The sequence below is a fragment of the Diachasmimorpha longicaudata genome, chromosome 15 (genome assembly GCF_034640455.1).
Source record: "Diachasmimorpha longicaudata isolate KC_UGA_2023 chromosome 15, iyDiaLong2, whole genome shotgun sequence".
NCBI classification, from domain to species: domain Eukaryota; kingdom Metazoa; phylum Arthropoda; class Insecta; order Hymenoptera; family Braconidae; genus Diachasmimorpha; species Diachasmimorpha longicaudata.
This window is the reverse complement of record NC_087239.1, coordinates 1,139,358-1,162,544: the sequence shown is the minus strand read 5'-3', so window position 1 is coordinate 1,162,544 and position 23,187 is coordinate 1,139,358. Positions and strand designations below refer to the sequence as shown.

At 34.9% G+C, this 23,187-nt stretch overlaps 1 protein-coding gene across 4 annotated transcripts in view; it reads right to left on the bottom strand.

The window, feature by feature from the left end:
• Positions 1-343: 343 nt before the first annotated feature.
• The window catches only part of LOC135169770 (A disintegrin and metalloproteinase with thrombospondin motifs like), a 152,787-nt gene continuing 129,943 nt past the window's right edge, over positions 344-23,187 (bottom strand). For 2 of the 4 annotated variants that reach the window (XM_064135063.1, XM_064135064.1), the window contains 11 exons: positions 21,073-21,205; positions 20,094-20,223; positions 19,832-19,974; positions 15,330-15,385; positions 9,141-9,267; positions 8,905-9,069; positions 7,353-7,479; positions 7,164-7,268; positions 6,929-7,080; positions 3,066-3,451; positions 344-1,331 (listed from right to left, as the gene is read on the bottom strand). In XM_064135063.1, the coding sequence (XP_063991133.1) occupies positions 1,198-1,331; positions 3,066-3,451; positions 6,929-7,080; positions 7,164-7,268; positions 7,353-7,479; positions 8,905-9,069; positions 9,141-9,267; positions 15,330-15,385; positions 19,832-19,974; positions 20,094-20,223; positions 21,073-21,205 (1,658 nt within the window). In that variant the 3' untranslated portion in view covers positions 344-1,197. Of the gene's footprint in view, positions 1,332-3,065; positions 3,452-6,928; positions 7,081-7,163; positions 7,269-7,352; positions 7,480-8,904; positions 9,070-9,140; positions 9,268-15,329; positions 15,386-17,253; positions 17,307-19,831; positions 19,975-20,093; positions 20,224-21,072; positions 21,206-23,187 lie in introns of all 4 variants that reach the window. The other 2 variants (XM_064135065.1, XM_064135066.1) reach the window with 2 other exon arrangements.

Sequence of the window (23,187 nt, the reverse complement as noted above, 5' to 3'; positions counted from 1 at the left end):
ACTAAGTAACCAGAAGCAAAAGAATTTTATTATTTACTGTCAACCTTGTGGCACCATCGGCAAGAAAGAGGGAAACAACACATGGGGATCTGAGGGGCAGCCGCGAAATACAATTTTCAGATTACGTAAGAAAAAACATCAGATTCAAAAGTAGAAGTTTCCGCTGCAAAACCCATCCTTATACCATGACATGTAAAGATTGGTCATGTGATGCTCTGAATAAATTAATATCAGTAAAATGTGAGAAACTGGTAAAGAGATTATCATGAAGGCACCCTCGTAGAGACGTGTAAGTCAAAGGCCAAGCGGTCTATATATCGGGCAGGACAATAAAAAAAATAAATTTCTGGTTTCTATTATTTATTCTTACATTATAAAGAATGTTTCCTTATTTTCCATCTCCTCTCTATAATAATGAGTCTCGTCAGTATTTCTTTTGCATCAATTATCGAAAGACTAACGAAAGAGCCAACAAACAAACAAGCAAACAAATTGTTGTACGTATTTTTACAAGGTGACTCGTACAAAGAGCACTTTCACTCCATTTCTCGAATCCCCAAATAAATATATTTAGCAGAAAAATAATCGTAAGACATAAGAAAATGAAAACAATGAATTGGATTGAAGGTCTTCCAAATCATGACAAGCTGAAAAGGCTTTTGCTTCTTTAACATATTTCCTTGAAATACGTCACGCATTCTTTACATCAATATATGCAGTGTAATCCACGATTATTCTAAATTATAAACAAATAGTAGAAATATTAATTCTTAAATGTCAATTAACGCTTCTACGTAATAATGATGTAATATTTTACGTTAATATAAATGAATTAGAGTTTTTGATGTTTTATAAAATCTCTTTGAGTATCAGATTCTTAGAACGAAAATGTTGAAGAAAATTACCATCAATTTCTGCAGTTAACTCAATGTGATTCAAAAATGTGTAAATGTGTAACAACACAAACAATAATTGAAAATATGTAAAACAATGTGAGCCGACCAGATTCAAATTTCATTACTTGATTTAATTACATGATACGAACACTGTTCAACTTGGTAGTATTTGATTTGAATAATTCAAATGCACTTCTACAGTATTCTATTTCTATTCTCCGGAATGACATTGAAAATAGCAAAAAAGATGTGGATTTTAGTCAATGTATTACTGAAATCTTTTATCCAATTTACGATATGTTCAGCCGCAGATATTCTTCAGAGAAGCGCAGCAGCGCCTTTTCACAGATTGTAGATGGCACAGCCACATTCTCAGCCTGTCAATCTGCTCTGCGCAGTCTGACGCCACGTCGATGCACTCACCGTCCCCTGTTCCTGCAAGAATATTGAATTTTTGAATCAATAGTTCATTTGATAATTATCAAATATTGTTCACTGCCATAGAAAGAGAAATGTAGTGGCATATCAAAATTGCGTAAATCGATTGGAGCATTGTTTAATATAGAGGCTGTTCCAAAACCCAACGTCCAAACTAACGTCGAAAACCAAGGGAGTAATTCCAAGGTGGAAAGATGTCAGAAATTTTCTGATCGGAAGCACCGTTTTCAAACTATTCAATGTTGAAATTGCGTCAGTCACGAGTGCGAGATGGACGGGCGCTCATCCGTGGTTGGAATGCAAAAATATTGGCATTAACCCAACTGTAGGCCTCTACTCTCATCCGGCGAGGAACCCTATATAAAAAACGACTCGGCTCGAACGAATCGAACATGACGGATTACATGGAGATCGCCGATTATATCATCATATCATATATTATTATTTTGCGGAAAGGCAAAATTGATATAAACGCCGCGGCCGCTTTCAACTGGAGTAGCGCTACTGTCACTTACTTTTCCCGCCTCTATGACTAGAACAACACAAAACTTTTGCATTCTCCACACTGATTGGCGCCCAGTCATTCCACGCTCCTGAATAACGTAAGGGAACCAAAATACGATCCTACAGTTCCAAAGGCCTTTTCAATTGCGAATTAACCCTCTAACTTTAAACTGTTGTGTCGACGTTGAGTTTTGGGACACCCTGCATACACCGATGAATATCGATAAGCAACAGGCGTTGACAGATTAAGTATCAATTTTTTCCATACAAATAAATTATTTGAAAAACGAAATAAGTAATTTTCAGTTGCTCTTGAGTGACCTTCGATCGTTTGTAGACCTTTCAAGGGTTTCGTGTTACGATTATGAAGCGTATATTATTCTCTGCTCGCAACTCATTATAAAGTCAGCGTTATGTTCAGATGAAAAGTTCTAGTGTGAAGTGCGGAAGCACAATGAGCCAATTAAATTCAACTTTTGGAAAATGTCTTAATATATGGAGAGAACAATTCAATGGAAATTAGGTTTCTTTTCCGTGCAGAGGTAGCTGCGATGATGAAAATTTTTAAGAGAGTAATTTTTATCGAAAATCACGCGATTGTTCCAGGTCTTTCGATAATGTTTACTTTAATCGTCTGCGAACGGTCATGATACCATCCGTTAAATATTTCAAGATGACTCCGAAATTGGTAAACGAACTGCGAATCCCGTAATTTTTCTTGAATTTTTCTCCCTGTATATGAGGCTCTGAAAACCTCTTCGTAATCCAAGGAGTACTACATAAAGTAATACTGATAAAGACTTCAATATTCCAAATGGCTAATTTACATATATTGAGAACAAGTATTCAGATATGTTGATTCGGAATTCGCAAAAATTCACGTTACTCTTCTCCATTTTTAATCGTTTAAACATCCAATTAAATACTAAGCTGTATAATAATAAAATTCCCATGGAAAAGAGTAGGATTCGGTAGAAATTAATTTATTTTGAGCTCTAATCTTGTTTCACTTCACAGTCAAATTATTATGGATAAATATACCATATGGTCATATGGTATTTTTGTGGTGAATTCTGTCCAGGCACGCAATAGAGTCAGATTATAGCCAGAAGATCCCAGGAAATTCAGTAGAATTTTTATAGAGAAAAGGGTAGAGGACAGATATGTACGTATTTCAGAACAGTTTTGTCAATTTTATTGATTTTTCTCTCATAATTATTGTCTTACCACGACCTGCAGTTGATTGTGACACCGAGCTCAAAAAACTGTACGGTGTATTTCTACTAAATGTACTGTAATGTGGACTCGGTATGATTGGGCTCGAGGTCGTAGATTTCACGCTCGACAAATGATTAAAATAGTTTCCTCTTTTGGTCGTTGAAATATCGTGCCTATTATAGTATTTGTCATAATTTTTTATTTTATTGTATCCAGTTGGGCGCTGTGGAATGGGTGTCGTTCGTGTAATCATACTGAATGGTTTAGGGCGTTGGGTCGAGGAAGAGGGTGGATGACTGTATGTCGTATCATCGGGGAACACTGGTGTATGATCACTACCCTTGTACTGTGTCGTTGATTGGGGTGTAGGTTGGGTTGATGTCTCCGACTGGTACCTGTATGGCATATCATTCTTCATGTTTTAACATAAACATATCATACACTTCTCAATTGTGAGTTTATATTGTAATTATTGACTGGGTTCTCTGGTTCCCTCTATGAGGAATTCCACGCGAACTCTATACAATGAAAATCTTTACCATAATAAAGGGTGTCTCCCAATGTTTTTCATTTTTAGATGTTAAATCAATTTCAAAAACGAAAATCATTCTGAGACACCCTTTACACAAAAAAGAAGATGACTTCTCATTTTTTTCTTCAGTTTTTTTATCCGTCTTCAAATGCCCGTAGCTTGCGGAAAAATAGACCGATTCAATTTTTTTTCAATATGCATCCCATGACTTAGATTTCATATGAAAATAGACACAATTTATTTGTTTTTTTTTTCATTTCTCGATTGGTTTGAACAACGACTAAAAAATGAATAAGGATTGGTTTTCAAGGTTAAATGTTTTTTTATTCTGTTCAAGAAAATTCAGTGACTATTGTGGACCAAAACAAATTTTTCCATCAGAGAAAAGTGGACGAAGCGGAAATTCCATTGTCTAAATGTTAGATCCTAATTTGAATTTCTAAAGTTATATTGAACAACAAAAACAAAGTATTTTTTGTCACTGCTGCTACGTTCGGCTCATCCGAAAAGTGCCTTTTGGTTTACTTGTAAACAACACGTTGAAATTGGTCAATGATGGATGGTCTTTTCTTTTACTAGTAAACGAAAAATGGTACAGTCCGGCATTCGCTGAACGTAAGATCACTAACAAAACATATAGTTCGGATATATACGTGTGACGGGTTTTTTTAACTCGTCGTACTCGTACAAAAATATGCTTTTTTTCTAATTGCAAGGTTGATTCATTAAATAAAATTTCCGTCGGAAAAATAATCAAAATATATGGAGATTTGCCTCAATTAAATAGTTTTTTTCAACGATCCTTTTCAACTAAACCTCTTGGAAGATATGTAGAAATGACAATCGCCAGTTACTGTAAACACCTACGTTGAAATGAAAGAAGCTTGAATCAGTTAATTTTTAGTGAAGATATGGGCATTTGCCAACGACATGTACACAAACACATGTTTACGGACAGCTGGTGCAAACGATGTTCAAAAATTCGAAGAGTTAGCTCATGTGCATTTACAGAAAAAATCGGGTTTATTCAAAGGCAGTGCACATGGCCCGTATGTATGCTAGAGGAATTCATGTAAATCCTGAACAATTAAACAATCATATTCGAAACCCTAATAATTTCTTATTAATTAGAGTAATCAGTGACATCATATTGCTTGGAATGAAAAAAACCATCTTCATTATTTGAACGGTCTTGTCAGTTTTTATCAGTTTTGAGACATTATATTGCTCGAGTTGTTGTGACTCAACAAATGTCGGATTATATTTCATCGAAATGGTTTCCAAGTTATTGAATGTAACATCACTAGAAATGATTGTTAAGATCAACGTCAAAATATAACAGAAGATTCTATGCTGGTTCTACTATTTTTTGCAATAAATGGTGACTATTTATTCGAGACATTATGTACTGAGGCCTGACTTTTCAACTGAGACTAATTTAACTACGATATTTAACCGGTTCTGACATAGACACATGTCCATTGGGCAATATAGAAGAAAATATCAGCATTAAAACTAGTACTACATTATTTATTTTTGAAAATTGTTGCTAGGTAAGTCATTGAAATTTGCATATGATTTTTAATTATTAATGAGATACTAATTCAGTGATTAAATCCTATTGAAATAGAATTTCTGTCGTAAAACAACCAATAAAAGAAGGAAAATCAAAAAAAATTTCAGTAAAATTAAAAAATTTTAATAATGTCAGAAAAATTAGTTGATATGTCGTAGTTAATATTGACCAGTTGAAATATATTGCAATAAAAATGTTGCTGATGTATTCATTAAGAGTAGGAATGTCACTTAATTGAAAAGAAGTACCACCTGCATGAAAAGAAGAATGTTCGTAATAATGAGGAAGAAATTAAGTAAAAAAATTCATGAAGGGTGCGGATTTATTCAGTCTCACTGTTCTACAACCACTCAAACAAATTTTACTGTGCTTTTCTGAGGAGTGACGCCATAAAAGTAAAAACTTCTGCTTTACCGAACAGTTGTAATATCGTTTCAATAGAGAATATTCAGAATCAATGTGTTTTAGTGGTGTAACATTCAAATGAAAATTTATAAATATTAAAAATAAAAAATTACTCCTTCAAGGGCTTCTATAGTCTATAAACGAAGCCATGTGACCATTCAAGAGAATGTCGTAAATGATAATAAAAACAGCTCATCTTTGATGAGTTGAAAATCAAACTGACAAAGATAATTATATATTTTTTTCTGATGATAAGAAATAAAAATATAACTATCTTTTTATGGAAGAAAGCAGCTTGATTGCACACTCCATACACGGGGAAAATACAACATTGAAAATAACAATATGAACATAATAGTCGTGGTTCACAACGCAACAAGTTTAACGTTTGATTTATCTGAATGCAATTTGTATATGTGCGAAACTAAATTGTGATTTCATTCAATCATTTAGTACTAGACTGATGATAAATTTTTACCATATTTAACAATAAATTCAGGGTTCGGTAGGCGCACTGAGAGAAAAAAATTGGTACTGTTAGAAATGATATCCTATTCTCCTGGACTAAAGCTTTTGTTGAATCGCATAACTGGACTTATAGACAAAAAGGGAAATTTGAAGCTCTATTTATAAACTATGAAGAAATGAAAAAACAATCATTACTCTGTTTATTTGCAAATTTATTGACTATTGAGTATATTCATTTTGCTCTACGTCCCTCTATGCTGTAGCATTTGTAGTGCTAAAAATTTACATTTAAATATTTCTTATCAACTTGCGAAAACTTTAATTTCCACTGGCACTCTAAAAAAACGTTGCGATTAAAGAATGAAACATTCAAATCATTTCCTGTCCGAATGCTCTATATTCAATGAACGCTTTGTATTTAATAAAACCCTTGATTTTTCAGTAGAATTGATACTTAAAAATCTAGAAAATTGGAAAAGTCCAGAAAACAATAGGAAATTGATGTAATTTAGCATCAAAATATTTCTGTAAAATTGGAAATTTAAGCAAATAGAAAAATCCACATTTCATTAAGATTAAAGAAATCATAAATTTCCTTGCATTTTCCCCAGTCTTCGTTATATGGGATTTTGCAGAATGACTAGCAGAGGAGAAAATGCGCTTTGGTGATGGAGAATGGAATATATTTCTTTCTCACGTTCATCGAATTTTCCGTAGTACATCGACTTCACTCTACCAAATATATTCACGTGGAGTTTTTTAAGAGCGCCGATTTTTGTTCTCATTGTACGACCACGATTACTATGTTCTAACGATAAAAAATAATGTTTTTTTGTTTCCTAAAACCTAAAATTTGTACATAACTGAATTAAAAACATTCATTGAAAATACCTGTAATCTGTGCTATTGTACTGCGCATACGTCGGCCGACTTTGCGAAGCACTATTATATATGCTGTCACGCCTGACATAGGTAGGAATATTTTGTGTATAATCCGGAATAATGTTTTCATGCTCGGCGACACATTTTCCGTTCAAACAATACTGAAATTAGAAATTATTGATGGTCACGAATAAGCTGTTGTACTCCATCGATCTATAATATTATAATCATGAGCAGTTATTACCTGTCCATCGCCACAGGGAGAGCCCTCGGCTGCGGGTCTGTAGGCAACACAATATCCGGAGCCCGCATCGAAGCAGAATAATTGTGCGCATACCCTGTCATCTTTCTGTTAGTAATAAATTAATAAATTGCAAGTATCGACTGAACGACTGGCGGTAGTTGATGATTGCCGAGCTTCAATGCTACTTACGAAACAGGCGCTCGTACCACGATCCTTACGACACTGAGCATCCAATGATAATAATTTTCCAGGCAAGACCCTGGGTAGTGCCTCGTCCTCGTGGGGTGCGTTGTATAAACAAGTAGCAGTGTCTCCGCTGTAGGTCATGCAAGTTATAATCTAGTAGTTATCGCTTCATTCATACAGCAAAAATAGTTTCTCGTTTTCATGATAAAAAAGTGGTTTGTAAATTCTGTCGCGATAAGGTTCAGGGAGAATAATTTGAAGCTATTCCAAATATTGATGCATAAACCCTTAAAAAACTGTAATTCACGAGCCAACTTTACGTTAGTTTACCTTGAACCTCTTGATTTAAAATTCCTTGAAAATTGATTCAGATCATGGTCGAAGTTTGGAATCATCCTTATTGAACGAAATTATGGATTCGGTCGGAATCTATAGAACTGCAAAAATACCGCTTCTTCCAGAATCTAATATTTGGTGGAATGGGCCAATAGGACTTTAGTTGAGCATTTAGACCAGCATGTCAATTTTGATCAAAGAATTTGAGATAATTGAATTTCACATTTTCCATTCGGTTATCATTCTTCCCAATTCCCCATTCTTTCCAACACCCAATCTTCACCAAGCCATTGAATTTGGTTCTATGAATTTCGACTCAAACTGGTTTCAATAATCTATCCGATTATGTCATTAATTCATAGCGAAACTCTTCAAGACTATCTTCTGTATCAGACTGCATTGACACAAATCTTATCGAAACGTCCTTCACGGAACAGTATACAGGGTGCCTCATTTGAAACAATCCACCTAAATATCTCATGAGGGAGGCAAGTAATAGGAAATGTTTTTAGACATTAGTTATAGGGTATCGAGGAGAATAGTTGGTGTCCGTTTTTTTTTAACCTTTCAAGGGTATGCTTACAAGCTGTGAGCGTAGGGTTTTTTTATGATAATCATATTTTTCACCTCAATGAAACTTGTTCACCTTGATGAGTTGTGTTCAGATACCTCATCATGCATATCAATTGCTGCGTTTTAAGCAAGGTAAAGTTTGCTCGCGTCCCTTGCACTAAAAAACAGCAGAAAAAATAGCTCAACTATGTATGGAGGTTCATGCGCATGTTACAAGTCAACGGGGGCTGCATTGAACAACTCATGAACTCATGAGGGTATGATCCTCCGCATATGTTTGCGCAATTTATTCTCCTTTTTCTTTAGCGTAAGGATGACATAAATAATGAGGTATCTGAACACAACTCATTAAGGCGAATAAGTTTCATTGGGATAAAAAATGCAAATGTTCCCGCCGAAAACCTCCAACTAATGTTCCAAAAAATATCCTGTCAGTTGCCCCTTCTTGAGATATTTCGGTCCATCGTTTCAAATGGGACACCCTATGCATGCAAAGGTTATATGTGTGCATGTACCTCGAAATATATCTCCATATATATTATATATAAATATATAAAAATATAGATATCTTCTAAATTATTGGTTCTATCTCATTTTCACTATCACTAATATCGGCAATAAATTGGCATTTGAATGGTCAAATTACTTGAGAAAATGATGAAAGGACGAAACACTGCAGTAGGACCATTTGAAGCCCTTCTCGGTGTGTCTAAGATCACTCATAATGTAGCCATCCTCCCATCGACATTTTTCGGCTCCTGGACCACCAAGATAACTCGGCGGTGGTGATCCATCGTGTACAGCACCCAATCTGTTCACAAAACATTAATGAGTCGTGGTTCAAAATGATTAGTGTCCCATCATGATGGATCAGCAACTTACAAATGACCGACTTCGTGGGCGGCGACGATGATGCCGCTGAAGCCACCCGTGTCTTCGATTATTGCGACTGAATTGACCTTCTCTAATCGCTTATTAACAACACAGGCACCGCCTACGTATGCGAAACCTGCATGGGGAAAGTCAATTAACATATTTTTCTATAATTCATTGCTATTATCTGTCAAGTTTCAATAGAATCTACTGGAGTTATTCGATATAACCGATCAAACATGTACTAGGGAAAGTATTAAATAACGATTCAATCTATCGATTCAAAAATATCCAAGAACAACATTTGCATGAAAATTTAGGAGTTAGTCCTTAGTAACGAAGCGGTGAAGTTGTTGGAGATAATGTAGGTCATAGCCGAGGTTTCGAGAAATATCTTTGAACCTTAGGAAGATAATAAAATTTTCGGAATGATGCATTTTGTAGAAAGGGTTCAATACTACAGTACAGCAAGTTTATAACTTTGGAACTTTGGAACAATCTCACATCTGCGAAATGCTTTCACTGAAAGACGGAGTGACTGCGCGAGAAAACTGTCAAATTTCCATTGGTCTTCTTAGATTTTCATCACTTGCATGAAGCACGTGCAGCCTGTGTTTTCTTTTTTGGCACTCGTTATGCAAAATTCACCTTTTTTATACCGTAACTGCTGACTCCAATAGTGGACTACTATGTTTTCAGTCATAATCAGATACCATTTTAATCAATTTCATTAAAAAGAATAGAATTTTATCAGTCCATTTTCTTTTTACTCGACGCTTTAAATAGAAAATGCTCTACAGAAACAAGCAATGGAATCCTATTCATCTATGTAATTGATTTTATTGAAATAATTTCTATGGGATATCCGCAAATTCATTTTTATAGTTTTTTAATTTTCAAATTTTTAGGTTGCTTCGTTTGTTTTTTATCAGAAAAAAACAATACTTTAGGATGCAGTAGGCAATAATTAGAGCATTCACAATGATAAATATTATTGCCAACTAAAGAACAATAAGGAGGGCTGTGAAAATAGATTAAATACTTCTTATTCTCTGTGAAATTGTTTCTCTTGCGGCACTATTAAATGGTGTAGACCAAGGGCTAATAACTTTCCCAAGAAAAGTTCAGTGAATATTCAATAGCAATCTTCTTCTGATGTGTTAGATCAGTCTAGAATTTTTTTAGTGCAGTTGAATGTTCATCAATGTAACTTAAAATACGACGAAACCCACATTGAATTTTCAGTCATGATCGCTATTGTGAATATTCAATATTTATTCAATCATTTCTTTTCAAACTGTGCTACATTTAATTTACTTTCACTACTCCCAGCAATAGCAAGTGCAGTCTGATTTTAATATAATCCAACGAATATAATTCAGTAGCCACTGAAATATGGGAACGTTTCACAAGTAAACGTCGCGTTCGCGAACATTACATCCATTTCAAATAGGATAAATATTTGACTAAACAAGGCCAAAGGATTTCATTGACAGTAAATATAAAAAGCGGTTAGCGACGGCAGTGACCGTGTGGTTAGAGTGCTACGGATCTGGGTTCGATTCCCCCCGACAGCTGTCAAACCTTGTAGCCCTCTAATCTCACAGATTCACTGCCGCGTAGTAGTTTCATCAAAGAGACGATTGTGTCTCGACAGTTTTTTCCCTGATTCTTCGATCAATGCGGTACAGAGGGTTGGGGGTGAAAAGGGAACAAATCGCAAAGACCCGAAAGGGTATACGAACAGAAAGCATTTATAAAAATCGGTTCAATTCATGGACATGTATAAATAGTGGGTGATTCACCCCACGTGAACATTTATTCCATTGCAGAGGTTGTTCCACTTGGATATCTTTTGAATCTGAGGATTAATATTTCCTTTTTTATTAATTTTGAGGCATTAGAGAATAGCGTATTAAATGAGTAAAGTACAAAGTCAAAACAGATACAGAAATAAATGAAGAAACTGTCGCATTCGCTGGAAAATTCTCTAGAAAAGTTTTTGTCCACTATTGGGTGAAAATAATTGTCGCGCAATGTTTGATAGATAATTTGATGTAAACAATTCTCAACAAATGTTCATATTCTAATAAAAACTCCTTTGCAATTTTTTTTCTAATGAGAATTATTTTGCATAAAGTTGCAAGTTTTGGAAAATGTTGTAATATAGGATACAACAAAATGCTACGAATAAACTATGGAAAATTTATGCTCAACAATATTGCTACTTTTAGTTTATAACTAATTTCAAGATGTATCGCTTTTATAAGGTATTTTAATTTTTAACGGAATATTTGAAATCAAGATAAAATACATATTTGAAAAGAGGCGGAAACCGATAAAATCTATCGGTTTTACGTCTATCAACCGATGAAAAATGAATAGAATTTGTTAGCGACGACAGTAGATTTTCTAATATTGTTTTTCATATGTGTAATTAGTTGATATGTTAGCAAAAGCACTAGTACTTTCAACTTGTTCATTAACTTTCATAAAATATACGTTAAGTCACACTAGTGGCCATCATAAACAATCATGCATTTCGGGTTAACTTGTCACTGATGACTTTCCATGAAAAATCTTGTGATCGAATGAAAACACAAAATTCCATGGAACCCTCATCTAGTCGAAACTTACCACTTCGCGACTTTTTTTGTCAAGTCTTAATGGGAAATTAAAGGGCATTCCATATATATGAACAGTGTAAAACATAAAATAACGAATCAGGACAGGTCAGAGTGAAGACAGAAGTATCGTAGGAAGTGCAGTGGTAAACGTGGACAACAACATTATAATCGATGGAAACAACAAAGTTCCATTGATAATCTTGGGAATAGTTCTGAAGCCAGTGCCCGAAGAGTGCTTGAATTTGAGAAGAGAAAATAATTATCAAATTCGTGTGAAAAATAAACAGTGATAATGTTGGGCGGTGGTAATACCAGCGTTTGCGATATGAAACCGCGACTCTTTTCGAGTGAATAAAAAATCAAATAATAAAAAATCAGTGCAGAGTGCGTAGGAACAGAACGGTAAAAAAAAGGCTCGAAAAATAGTACAAAAGATAAAGAACCTACACGAAAAAATGTACATGAGGACAAATATGGTGTACACTGTTGAAAAAAGTGAAATTTCATGGATATCAAACTTATTATTCACAGACGAATGATATTGTATTTAAAATAAACGAAAAAAATGATTAAATTTTGTATTCACATGGAAAATCTAATGAAATAACAGTAGAAGATGAAGAATTACTCAACTCACTTCAATTTACAATAAAAAAATGAATAATTACTGCCCTATGGCAAAATGGCCAACCTGCTTAAGTTGCCGTTATTTTTTGTTCAGTTTTTTAAGTATATTTCAGACTTGCCGGGAAATAACAGAATATTATGAGACTCTGCTGTAGATCTCTTTTGGTCTGGAAATATTGATTTCAGTAAAAATTCACTACCTTCCTTCAATTCAGGTTGAAATATACTCGAATGACTAAACAAAAAGTTAAATAGACTTAATCTGGTTGATCGCGACCTTATGACAAAAATTTTGCTTAATATACAAATTTCCTGATTCCTAGTAATTTTCAGGGAATAATAGGGAACATACAGCTTTGTAATGCGTTATATTTTCTGCTTAATCCATTCTCTGGGTCATCAACATAATATACTACAAAAAAAGATCAGTTGTATTGGGCAGTTTATTAACGTTAACCTTAAATTGGTCATCCTATGAGGGAAACGTCGCAGGGGTTCGTTTTTTATGACTTGCAGTGACTCGGCTGATCGCAAAGATTTGAAACGAATTGACTTTTCTAATTCAAGTATCTAAGGAACTACAATACTAGCATCAGGATGCACCACAACAGTTTTTAAAACTACTCAACAAGAATCATGTCCGAGAGGGGAACTATTTTTTCCATACTAAATGGATGTGAACAAAATGCGACGTTGCCCGAAACTGGCTAAACGCGCTCGACGCCTATAGAGTACATTCGGCAACATTTTTCGGAAAAACACACCGGCGTCCTCTCCCCGTAGCGAGTACCAATCGTTGGATCGCAGAAAGCGACCTATGTAGAGGTCATAATGAATTCAACGTTCGCGCTTAAACCTAAGGTGGCCAGATTACTTTATCACCTGACTGCACTCATTCTAATACATTAAACCATCTGGAATTACTCTATTCGCGAGCGTTTTAGATAATGTTTTTGCGTAACTGGGATGCATTATTTTTCTGCAAGATATGTTGTTCAATAAGTTACCCCCCCCCCCTCCCCGAATAAAACAAAAATTGTTAATTTATATTTTTAACAACAGTGAATGTGGTGAATAATTGAATGAAAATAAATTGTTTTTTTCCTCGGAAATTTTCATTTGAAATCAAAATATGTTTGAAATAAATTAAAAAATAAAAAATAAAGATTCATCTTGGGAATATTTTTTCAGGGCATATTTTTTCCGAGATTCAAAATTTCTCGGTATAAAGTGGGTTTTCATTAGTGTGAGATATTATGTAGTTAGTTGTTCTCAAGCCATGAGCTTTTCGATACGCTTCTCAAAAAGGGTCTCGTCTTCTCAGTTTCTGTAACGGGACAATCACTCGAAGTGACCAAGCAGTACCACTTAGGTTGAGTATATCTTCTTGCAAAATATAACTGATAAATTACAAAAATAATTATCTATCAGGGGATAAAGAATCCAAAACTGTGTATGTTCCCTATTATACTAGAACTGTGTTTGGATAAATTTTATCAAAATATTGATCATTTAATGATCAAAGACCGAATTTCCCTTGAAATTTCACTTGAAAATTCTCACAGTGCACGTGAATAAATATGTGAACAACATATATAATGACATATGAGTGACTTCACTAATTTCTGATGGAATTTTATACATCAAACTTTTAACCATTGTTTTCATGCATGGTTAATATCAATATGAAGTAAAAGCCACATCCAAATTTTTTTCAGCAAATATGATGCGAATTCTCATAGTTTTTTTGCGCTTTGCTTATTTTTAAGATAAGTCCCAAAGGAGTCACTTCAATAAAAAATATTTCAATACATTTTAATGGAATAATTTTCACGAGTCTGAGATTATCCGAATTTATAAATATCAATGATCTAACCATTTATCGCAACTCTAATTTCGATTATTTTTTCCACCATTTTTCATTCGGACTAACTTTCTCGATGTCTCAACTGTGCAGATCGAAGTTGTTCACAACAAAATAATTAACAGAAAAAAATGTATTCACTCTATGGTCTATTGGATGGAGTAGAAACGAGGAGTGGGGATTCTGAGCCAAGTGACAATGCAAAATTGACCACTCAAAAAAATTGATAACTTAAGTGAAAGGATGAAAACGATAACCAAAAAGGAGTTTTTACAGGGGACAGTAGATTTAATTAGTCATGCACGAACTGCTCCCAATACATCGATAGAAGATCGACAACTTTGATTGTGGTTCTCCGGAGAATTGATCATTTGAAAATATCCAAAGGGAGAAAATTTTTCAATTTTTGATTTCTATTTTCATTTTATTCCATCTTTTGTTCCAAAAATATTTTTCTGCATAGAATGAGTATACAATATCACGCTGTAAAAATTCTAGATTTGGTTAGCAAATTCAACTCTACTGGCACAGTAATAAGGATAAAATTAATGAACTGAACCTAGACTTTATCTTGAACCTCAGATAAAAATGGTTATCCTCGAACGGTAAAATTGACCTGAAGTGAGACATGTTTGAGACAAGTGAAAATTCTACCATTCACAAGAGTGGATCAATACGAGTCGAAAAACTTATTGGTAGATTCAGTTATCAAGTCGATTCCACCTCGACTTATCATCAAAGAACGCGAAAACATAAAACATTCAAATTTCGCATGTGATTTCATAAAAAACTAAAATCTAAATGTGGGTTTCCCTCCATTTTCAAAAAAATTAACCATCCTTGAAGAAAAAGGGCAATGTTGAAAGTTTTGAGTTACAAAGTTGCACTAGTAATTTCGGAATTCCGTCATCTATGGCATATTAAATAAAATTTTGTAGCCGTTTATGAACATGTAATATATGTTACACACATTTGAAGTATATTTATACACGTAATTCCAACATATATAGTTCTCCGTGCAGGAAGTATTGAGCAAATGCGAAATGCTCTTCATGCGATTTCTCACTCGAGAAAACGTACCTGCTGTTCCTCTATTGCACACGTCATTCGTGTATTGCCTCCTGCACATATCTAATCTGCAACGCAACAATAAATTTTTTGGGTATCATAAATTAATTAAAGTGATACAAATCCACGTCACGAGACAATCAAGCATCACACAAAAAATAACTAAAACAGAATTTAAAAAAAAAAACAAATTGAGGAGACGTTGCAGGGAGTAGAAGCTGTGGCGAGAAATCCTGTCGAGTTTTTTTTTCATTTTCGCGAAATCGTCGGGGACGAGAATAACAGATTGGGCGATGTTTTTCACTCCTTATGATTGAATTGACATTACAGTGTCAGTTCGTAGTCCGTGTACATTCTAGGAATTTCAATGCGTCGTTGTGTGTCCTTGAGGGCCACTAGATTGCATAATTTTTTATCATCACCAATCTAATCCATTACCCAAATAATTTACTCAAGCTGTTTTGATAATCAGTGTTGCATAATAATATCAACCCATGCATGTACTAATGCAGACGATATAGTGAGAGAAAAAACGATATGATATAAAAAATATAGTAAAATCCGTGACTATTGCATTCCTGTAATAGGAAACCAGCAGCGAAGGGGTAAAATGAGATAACTCGACTTCCGTATGAGTCGATTTGTTGAGCAATGTCTACAAATGGAAGGGAGATCGCGGAATTGTTATAATAACATTTGTTATAGTAATCTATTCCCTGCACAAAAAAAGCTCTAATAAAAGTTCTCTTATTTCTAAAAACTGACCAATATTCAGGAGTGAATTATCTCATTTTACCGTTTTGCTATTGCAATATTCTGATTGCTGATTCACTGGCCAAACTTGGAAGTGTTTTCAGTCTTTTCCTCATCTTCCGATTCAAACAGAAAAGTTATGAAAGCAAAAACACTTAGATTAATTCTTGTCTTAAGAAATGTTCCATTAGGTAATCTATCTGACTACAGAACTACGTTTTGTAATATCATTTTTTCTCTCAATGCGTATCCATCACATTGGGATGCATATTGATGAATATCGTGATCGTAAGCATCTGAAACCTTTTTTATATTTTAGATGATGTTGATGGCGCATGTTCAGATTCCTTCATAGGACTAAAAGAACTCTCAAATTAGAAAAAAAAATCAACTTTTATTTGTTTGTTAAAAATGTAAAATTCTACTTTGCCGCAACAGTTTTTCAGTCTTTCTCCTATATATTGAGTTGAATTGTTGAAGGCTGAAATACCTATGTCACTTTAAATAGCAATACATATCGGATTGTTTCATTATGTTCGATCAACGGAATAAAGGATTTCCGTAGATGTGCAGAATTTGTCCCGTATTTTCTTTAAGAAATCGTTTGATTTGATAAATAAATTGACTTTGTGATCAATAAAAGTTTCCATCGAAAATAGTATATTATAATACCAGTGAAAAAAATAGTTCTTGACAAGGTCTGTAAGCAACGTCCTCTGGAAGTATTTTTTTGTCTGTGTATCTTCCCTGCTCTAGAGCTGAAGCATGCAAGAGGTCTGATTTTTATCGGTTGTATCATAAAAGTTACGTTCCCATATATTGCAATGAAAAGTACTTTTCCCTACTCGTGACAAAAATCGTTTACGGCTCGTAAATTGATATTAGTCGCTTTCGGCTTGTGCTATAATCCTCCGCAAGTAAAAAAGGGCTTTCTGCAGCCATTACGTAATATACTATTTTCGTGAACTAGATAAAATATTTCGAATTTGAGAGTACTTTCTGTGGTTCATGTAACTGCAGCCGTCTGATTAATCTGGCAATTAATTTACTCCAACTACGTCTATGATCATCCCGATAATGATGACTAGCATGTGATATTTGCAAATGAGACTCAATATGATCTGACTATTGATCAAAAATATGGACATGTCGCAGTCATTTGTCTCTATGTAATAAACCATACCGGCAGTTCCCTTTGTGCATCGGCCGCCTTTCCTACGACGGCACATATCATACCTGTTGTGGAGAAAAAAGTGAGAAGAAAATGGCAATAGAGTGAGAGTGATCACAACTGCATATTCAAATATTGTAATAACACTAGTATTGTACAGTCATTATATCGATCCTAGAAAAATTCAGGGGTCTAGTGGAAAATGCAAATGAAAAATTGCTCCGTACGATTAGAAAAATCAAAATTTTATAATCACTTTAGTTCTAATTTTTATAAAATTAGTATTGTAGTGTATATGAATACAAGTAGTTTTTTATTTAATTGAACTGATTGAAATTGTTGGAAAAATATTGATCGCAAAACAACTTTTGTAGAAATTTTAATCGAAATCACAATATTTCTGTGCAACTTCTGCCAGACTTATTGCAATTTCGACTACAAGTTTATAGAAAATGTCAAAAACTGATTTCCAAAGGTGAGATGATATCGTTATTGCAATTTTTCATAATCATTCTACACAACAATATCGTAAATTTCCACATAACAATGAGTATCAAAGGCGATAATATGCTTTGACACAAGTATAACGGGCTTTTGCACCCAAAAAATGGGTAATTTATTCAAGGCCACGAAATAGAACATTTAATGGAAATAAAGTTTATTTAATGCGAAGTCAATGGCAGCTAACCGCACGCTCTAAACAATTCCCGTTGCACCTGCGTCAAACCATAGTCTCCGTCAGTGCTTTTTGTTATTTACAACTAAGAAATATTGTAGCTGAGTTCACCGTTCGTAGTGATAGTGAAATGGGGCGGTTGTTTTTATTGCAGACGTGCTTGACGTTCAACGCCGTGGGTGAATGAATTTTGAGAGTGTAAAACCAAGTCGAAATTTGAAATTTATCCGTGTCTTAAAAATGGATAAAATCCACAGATCGAGGCAGTAATTCAAAAGTTATCTTGTGCTATCTAATGGGTTCCATCCAGACATTCACATACATCCAAAAAAAAATTCATAATTCACGTGAAGGCTGACTGTTCTGGTGGATGTTCTACTCGTTTGAGGTAGTATAACTACGGCATTTTGTGAAACAAGATCTCAAATCACCATTTACTCGAAACGAAACAAATGGATTAATTCACGTCGACGTAAATCAAGTCGCAATACAACTTAAAGTAAATTTTTCCTACTTCAATGACGTCAATCATTGACTCCATTCAAATCCCTTTAATACTTGATGTATGATAATTATAATTCTTACATATTTTATGAACTGACGAACTCCACGCCAACTCCGCAGTCAAGTGAATACATTAGTCCAAGCAAGTGAAAAACAAGTTTAAGTCATGCTGAGTATAACTTGGATCAGACCTCGAAATCGACTTGAATGACAAATATAAAACCTTTTGGATCAAGTAGTTTGCGACTTGAGTGAAGCCGTCAAATCGACTTGATCCTCGTCATCGACGTGAATCAAGTCGTTATGGTATTTTACACTCTTCGAAGGAAAAATATATTGGAATCCTTGACCTACGATGCAAAATTAGTCGATTTCATGCTTTATCTTATCGGATCCATCTCCAGTCTTGATCGTCGACTTGAATCATGAATATTTTTATTGGATGTCGTTATGTCTCCTTTCAGTGAAGTTGAAATGGAAATCACTCCCTTGCTTTTTACCCAAGGAACATTTTATGCATGACCTTGAACCAGAGGTACGCTGTGCGCACACAGAGAAAAAATCGATTAGCTTCAGAATTTACTCACTAAGTTTTATATACTTCTGTTCCTACTTTATCCTTATTCTTGGTGTTATCGTTGTAATCGTCAAAGTGCCCAAATATAAAGCTTTTCAGATGTTGAGAGTGTGCATTTTACTGAGATCTTCTCAAAATTTATTTTTCTATAAAGACAATAGTTAACTAGTTTCAGAGATATTGTCGAAAAACTCACGCCCTCAATTTGATTTCGTTGTGAATTCTTTATTTAGAAACCCATCTTGCGAACTTTCGTTTTTGAAATTTAAGAGAATTTTATACATTTTTGAGAATCTTATGTCCAAAAGCAAATACAATACTAGTTTAAAATTGATCATCAATTTAATTCTTAATTTCAAAAGATTTCTTTCTGGATTTTGGGGTTTTGGAAAATTGAAAATTAAAAAGCGCAGGTTTTACCATTTACAGTCTTTTCCTCAACTAATTCACTTTTTCTCTGTGTGTATAACCAGCATTTTGTGCATACCCCACCATATAAAAGTATGGGCGTTTGAGGCAGGTATTACGAAAAATGTAAAAACTCTATTGTAGCTGTCATTCTATTTGAAACAGTGCTACAAAACATTCATATTGGCGGTAACTAACAATGAATCAAGAAGATTCCACAATAAAGATAACGCAGACTTGACCCAACGTTGAAAAAAATATCAACATAACAATTGCACGTTTAGTTTAATCTTACGTTGCGCTCCATTGTAGAATCTGTATAGAAAACAGAGGACAATTCCCGAGGAAAATAAATAACTATGAAAGTACCCATCTCTTTAAATATAATTTCAAAACAATTGCCTTGGAATTACGGTTATTCTTACTTTGTCACGGCAACAGCAATGTCGTAAACCGGAAGTCTCCTCTCCCGGAAAAGATATTTGCCCATGTCGGTCAGTGCAGCCGCGGAGTCAATCGCATCACGTCCCACGCGATTTCTTTCCAAGTAAGGTGTTGCGTCCCTTCCCTATTTTCCATTGAAAAAAATCACAGATGGGAATTACGAAGTATTAAACATTACTTTCGATTCAATTGTTCTCTATTTGCGATAATAATAATTGAAGAAAGTGGAATAGTTCTTTTTACCCGTGATATAATAATTCCAGCGATGCTGATACGAATCTTGGGTCCTTTTAGGAGTTTGTACCTCATGTCGACACCATTCCAGAACGACACGAAGTACCTTTTTATTTGAACATTGTCTCCACCATGCAATCTGAAATAATAACGCTAATAATTCACTTTTCTCCTCTATTTTTACGAGGTTTTTACATACATTCTGCTCTTCGTGAACGCGGAGGTCCTTCCTTTGAGCAAGGAGACAAAAAAGTCAATGGAATATCAGTTTAGAGGAGATTTCAGGTCATTAAGGATTTCTCTGAATTATCTCATTCCAATTTGCACTTTCATGCTGTGTAAACACTTAAGTTGTATCGTCAGTTATGTCAAGCATATCGCTTTTTCGGCATAACAGAAAATTATGTGACGTTGTAAGGCCGGAGAAATTAAAATTCATTAGGACGTCGAACATTTGTAAACCCTTGCTTATGGTTGCAAGGACAGCAAATACAGACATCATTTATAAACTCATATGTATCAGAACAGTATTTGCCACTTAATGATGACAACTACTGTGTTCTTTTACTCTAACTTTGATGGATGATTCAATTAATCAAACTCTTTCAATTTTAAAAATCCGCTGAACCAAATCAGTTGCCCAATTTATCTAATCAGCGTTTAAAATTACTCGTAAATAAGAAATAAATTGATTTCTCAATTTTGTTCCTCACGACGTAGAATTAGTTTAGTATGCGTCAATCAATCATCAGGTTCGATGGAGACCTCGGCCCTCTTAAAGTAGCATGGTCCTCTATAGGCTCCACGCTCTACACGTTTCAACACTTTATGTTTTGAAAAACGAATCTGAGTTCAAATTAATTTATCTGCTTTCGCAACCTAATTATGATTAGATGGATTGAAGTAATTCAGGAAGATATTCGTCACTGTTAATTATGATTAGTTAGACAAATGAAAACTTTTCATCGAGGGTTTCTCCAACTCTTACCTGTAACCATCGTAGTCAACGATGCAGAGGATTTCCGGATAAATTACGTAAGGTGCATCGCGCTTTGACCTCCCTGGTGTAATTGATCTCTTCGACCTGAACCGTTTGGCCAGGTGATCTGGTTCCATAAACGCTGAAAGAAAGTCACCGTTGTCAAAGTTAATTGAAACATTGTAAATTGATGAGAAAATAGAATTGTTAAACAGCATTATTATTGATCAACACTAATTTTTAATTGCTGAAAACTTCTGCGCACAGCGATAACGGCCAAGAAAAAATTATCAAGACCATCTCGGCACTTTCCTGTTTGAAAAACAATCACAGCAGAGCATTCCATTCGAGTAGTGTGCACGTAACTTGACGTTTAGACATGAAAATCTGAAATGAATTCTCTGAGAAATGTTAATATGAAAAAAAATGCTGCTTCAGCATGGATTCCTGGACGCGTGGTATTGTTATCGAAGCCAAAGGCGAAAATTGATGTGCGACACGAGGAAAAATCCCTGTCAATTGTCATGAACTATATTTTTCCGTAAAGATTTTCACTTTTTCGAGTTCGAGGAGGGGTCAATGCCAATCCTCGGAGGAGGAAAAGTAAGTGACTACGAGAAAATAATCTTCTGTTCAATTGTTCACCGAAGTTTGGTCCACACTCATGCCCTCAGGTAAGCAGGTAAAAAGGAACAAATCGGCCGGAGTGTAACCAGACCTAGCCGAAGATCTGTAAGCCTCAGATGGATATTAATTTTGAATTCGGGACCTGAACTGGCGCAGTCTGGGTTTCTCACACTGGGCCAAGCTTGGTGTTGAAGACTTGCTCAAGACATGATAATTTCCGCTAGGACTGAGACTTAATTATGAAATATATTTATATAGCATTCTATAATATTTATCAATAATTATAGTGTACAGTGGATTATAGTTGATTAACCATGGACCCCGCAAAAAATTAATGGTGATATATGCATGAGCAATCATTGTCGGTTGATTTCCCAAAAATTAGTGTTGAAATTGATGAAAAAAGGATATTCTTTTAAATGATTTTCGTCGTTGATTAACTACAGAATATTTCTCCAAGAATTCCTTTTTAATATTTCTTTGTAAGCCCTCACTAGTTACAGAAGGGCAGGCTGTAGCCAGTTTAGGTCGGTGAACCTGTTTTTTTCTTGTCCATTGCATTCAGAAAAATATTGACCATATCATCAAGTAAAAGCGGCACTCTTTCGTCGCAGTTTTCTCCGGCTTATTTTATAGTATTTTACTGGGTGGCTCTATGTTCCTCACCCCAATTTACAACTTGAACGATATCCTCCACTGGCATCTCATCATGTAAAAGCAGAAGGACTCAAGATTTTTTATTTTGCATTGATCATTTATATTGTTCTATGATGCCTTAAAGGCTTGACCGCGTGGCGGATTCTACCTTGTGCTATTTGCGTGACGTGTTTCTTCTCTCCTAGAGAGACATCATTGAAAGGGAATAATTTTCAATTATCTGACCGCGCTGCATCATTTTTTTGGATGTTTGGTGTTTGGTACTATCTGTTGAACTATCATCTTTGAGGTTATCCCCCTCATTGACTGGAATATTTCTATCAACGTGCATTAGTCTTTTCAGATTCTTCAGTTTTTTCAAGTATTTTTGATGCATCTTTTGAGACGCAGGAGATAATGCTCTCTTTTTATCCACTTCCATGGAATTTAATAACTGACAACAAGTGCCACAACTTGAAACACAAAAGATATTGGTCAGCACCCTCACGACGCCGTTGAAAATTTTGCTAACCAATCTACTGATATGGAGGCAGTTGCCAGCAATAGGTTGGCGTCATTTCAAACATCATATTGAGCAGTTGAATGGCTTTTAGCACGTCCAGTTCAGATCTATGGACCATTTGACTGTGTAAGTCTTCCGTCAATGACGATATAAGACAATATTAGGACAGAAAATCGTGAAACTCCGGAGCTCAGCGAATTACGTCTTCTATGAGCTTTGTAGCCTCTTCAACTATCAAAGTGCGGCCAGGAGCAAAGCAGAGATCTTTGAAGATCGCTGAGCTCCACCGACCGAGCCAAAAATAATAAGGCGTTATACTGTCCCACACTCACACAAGG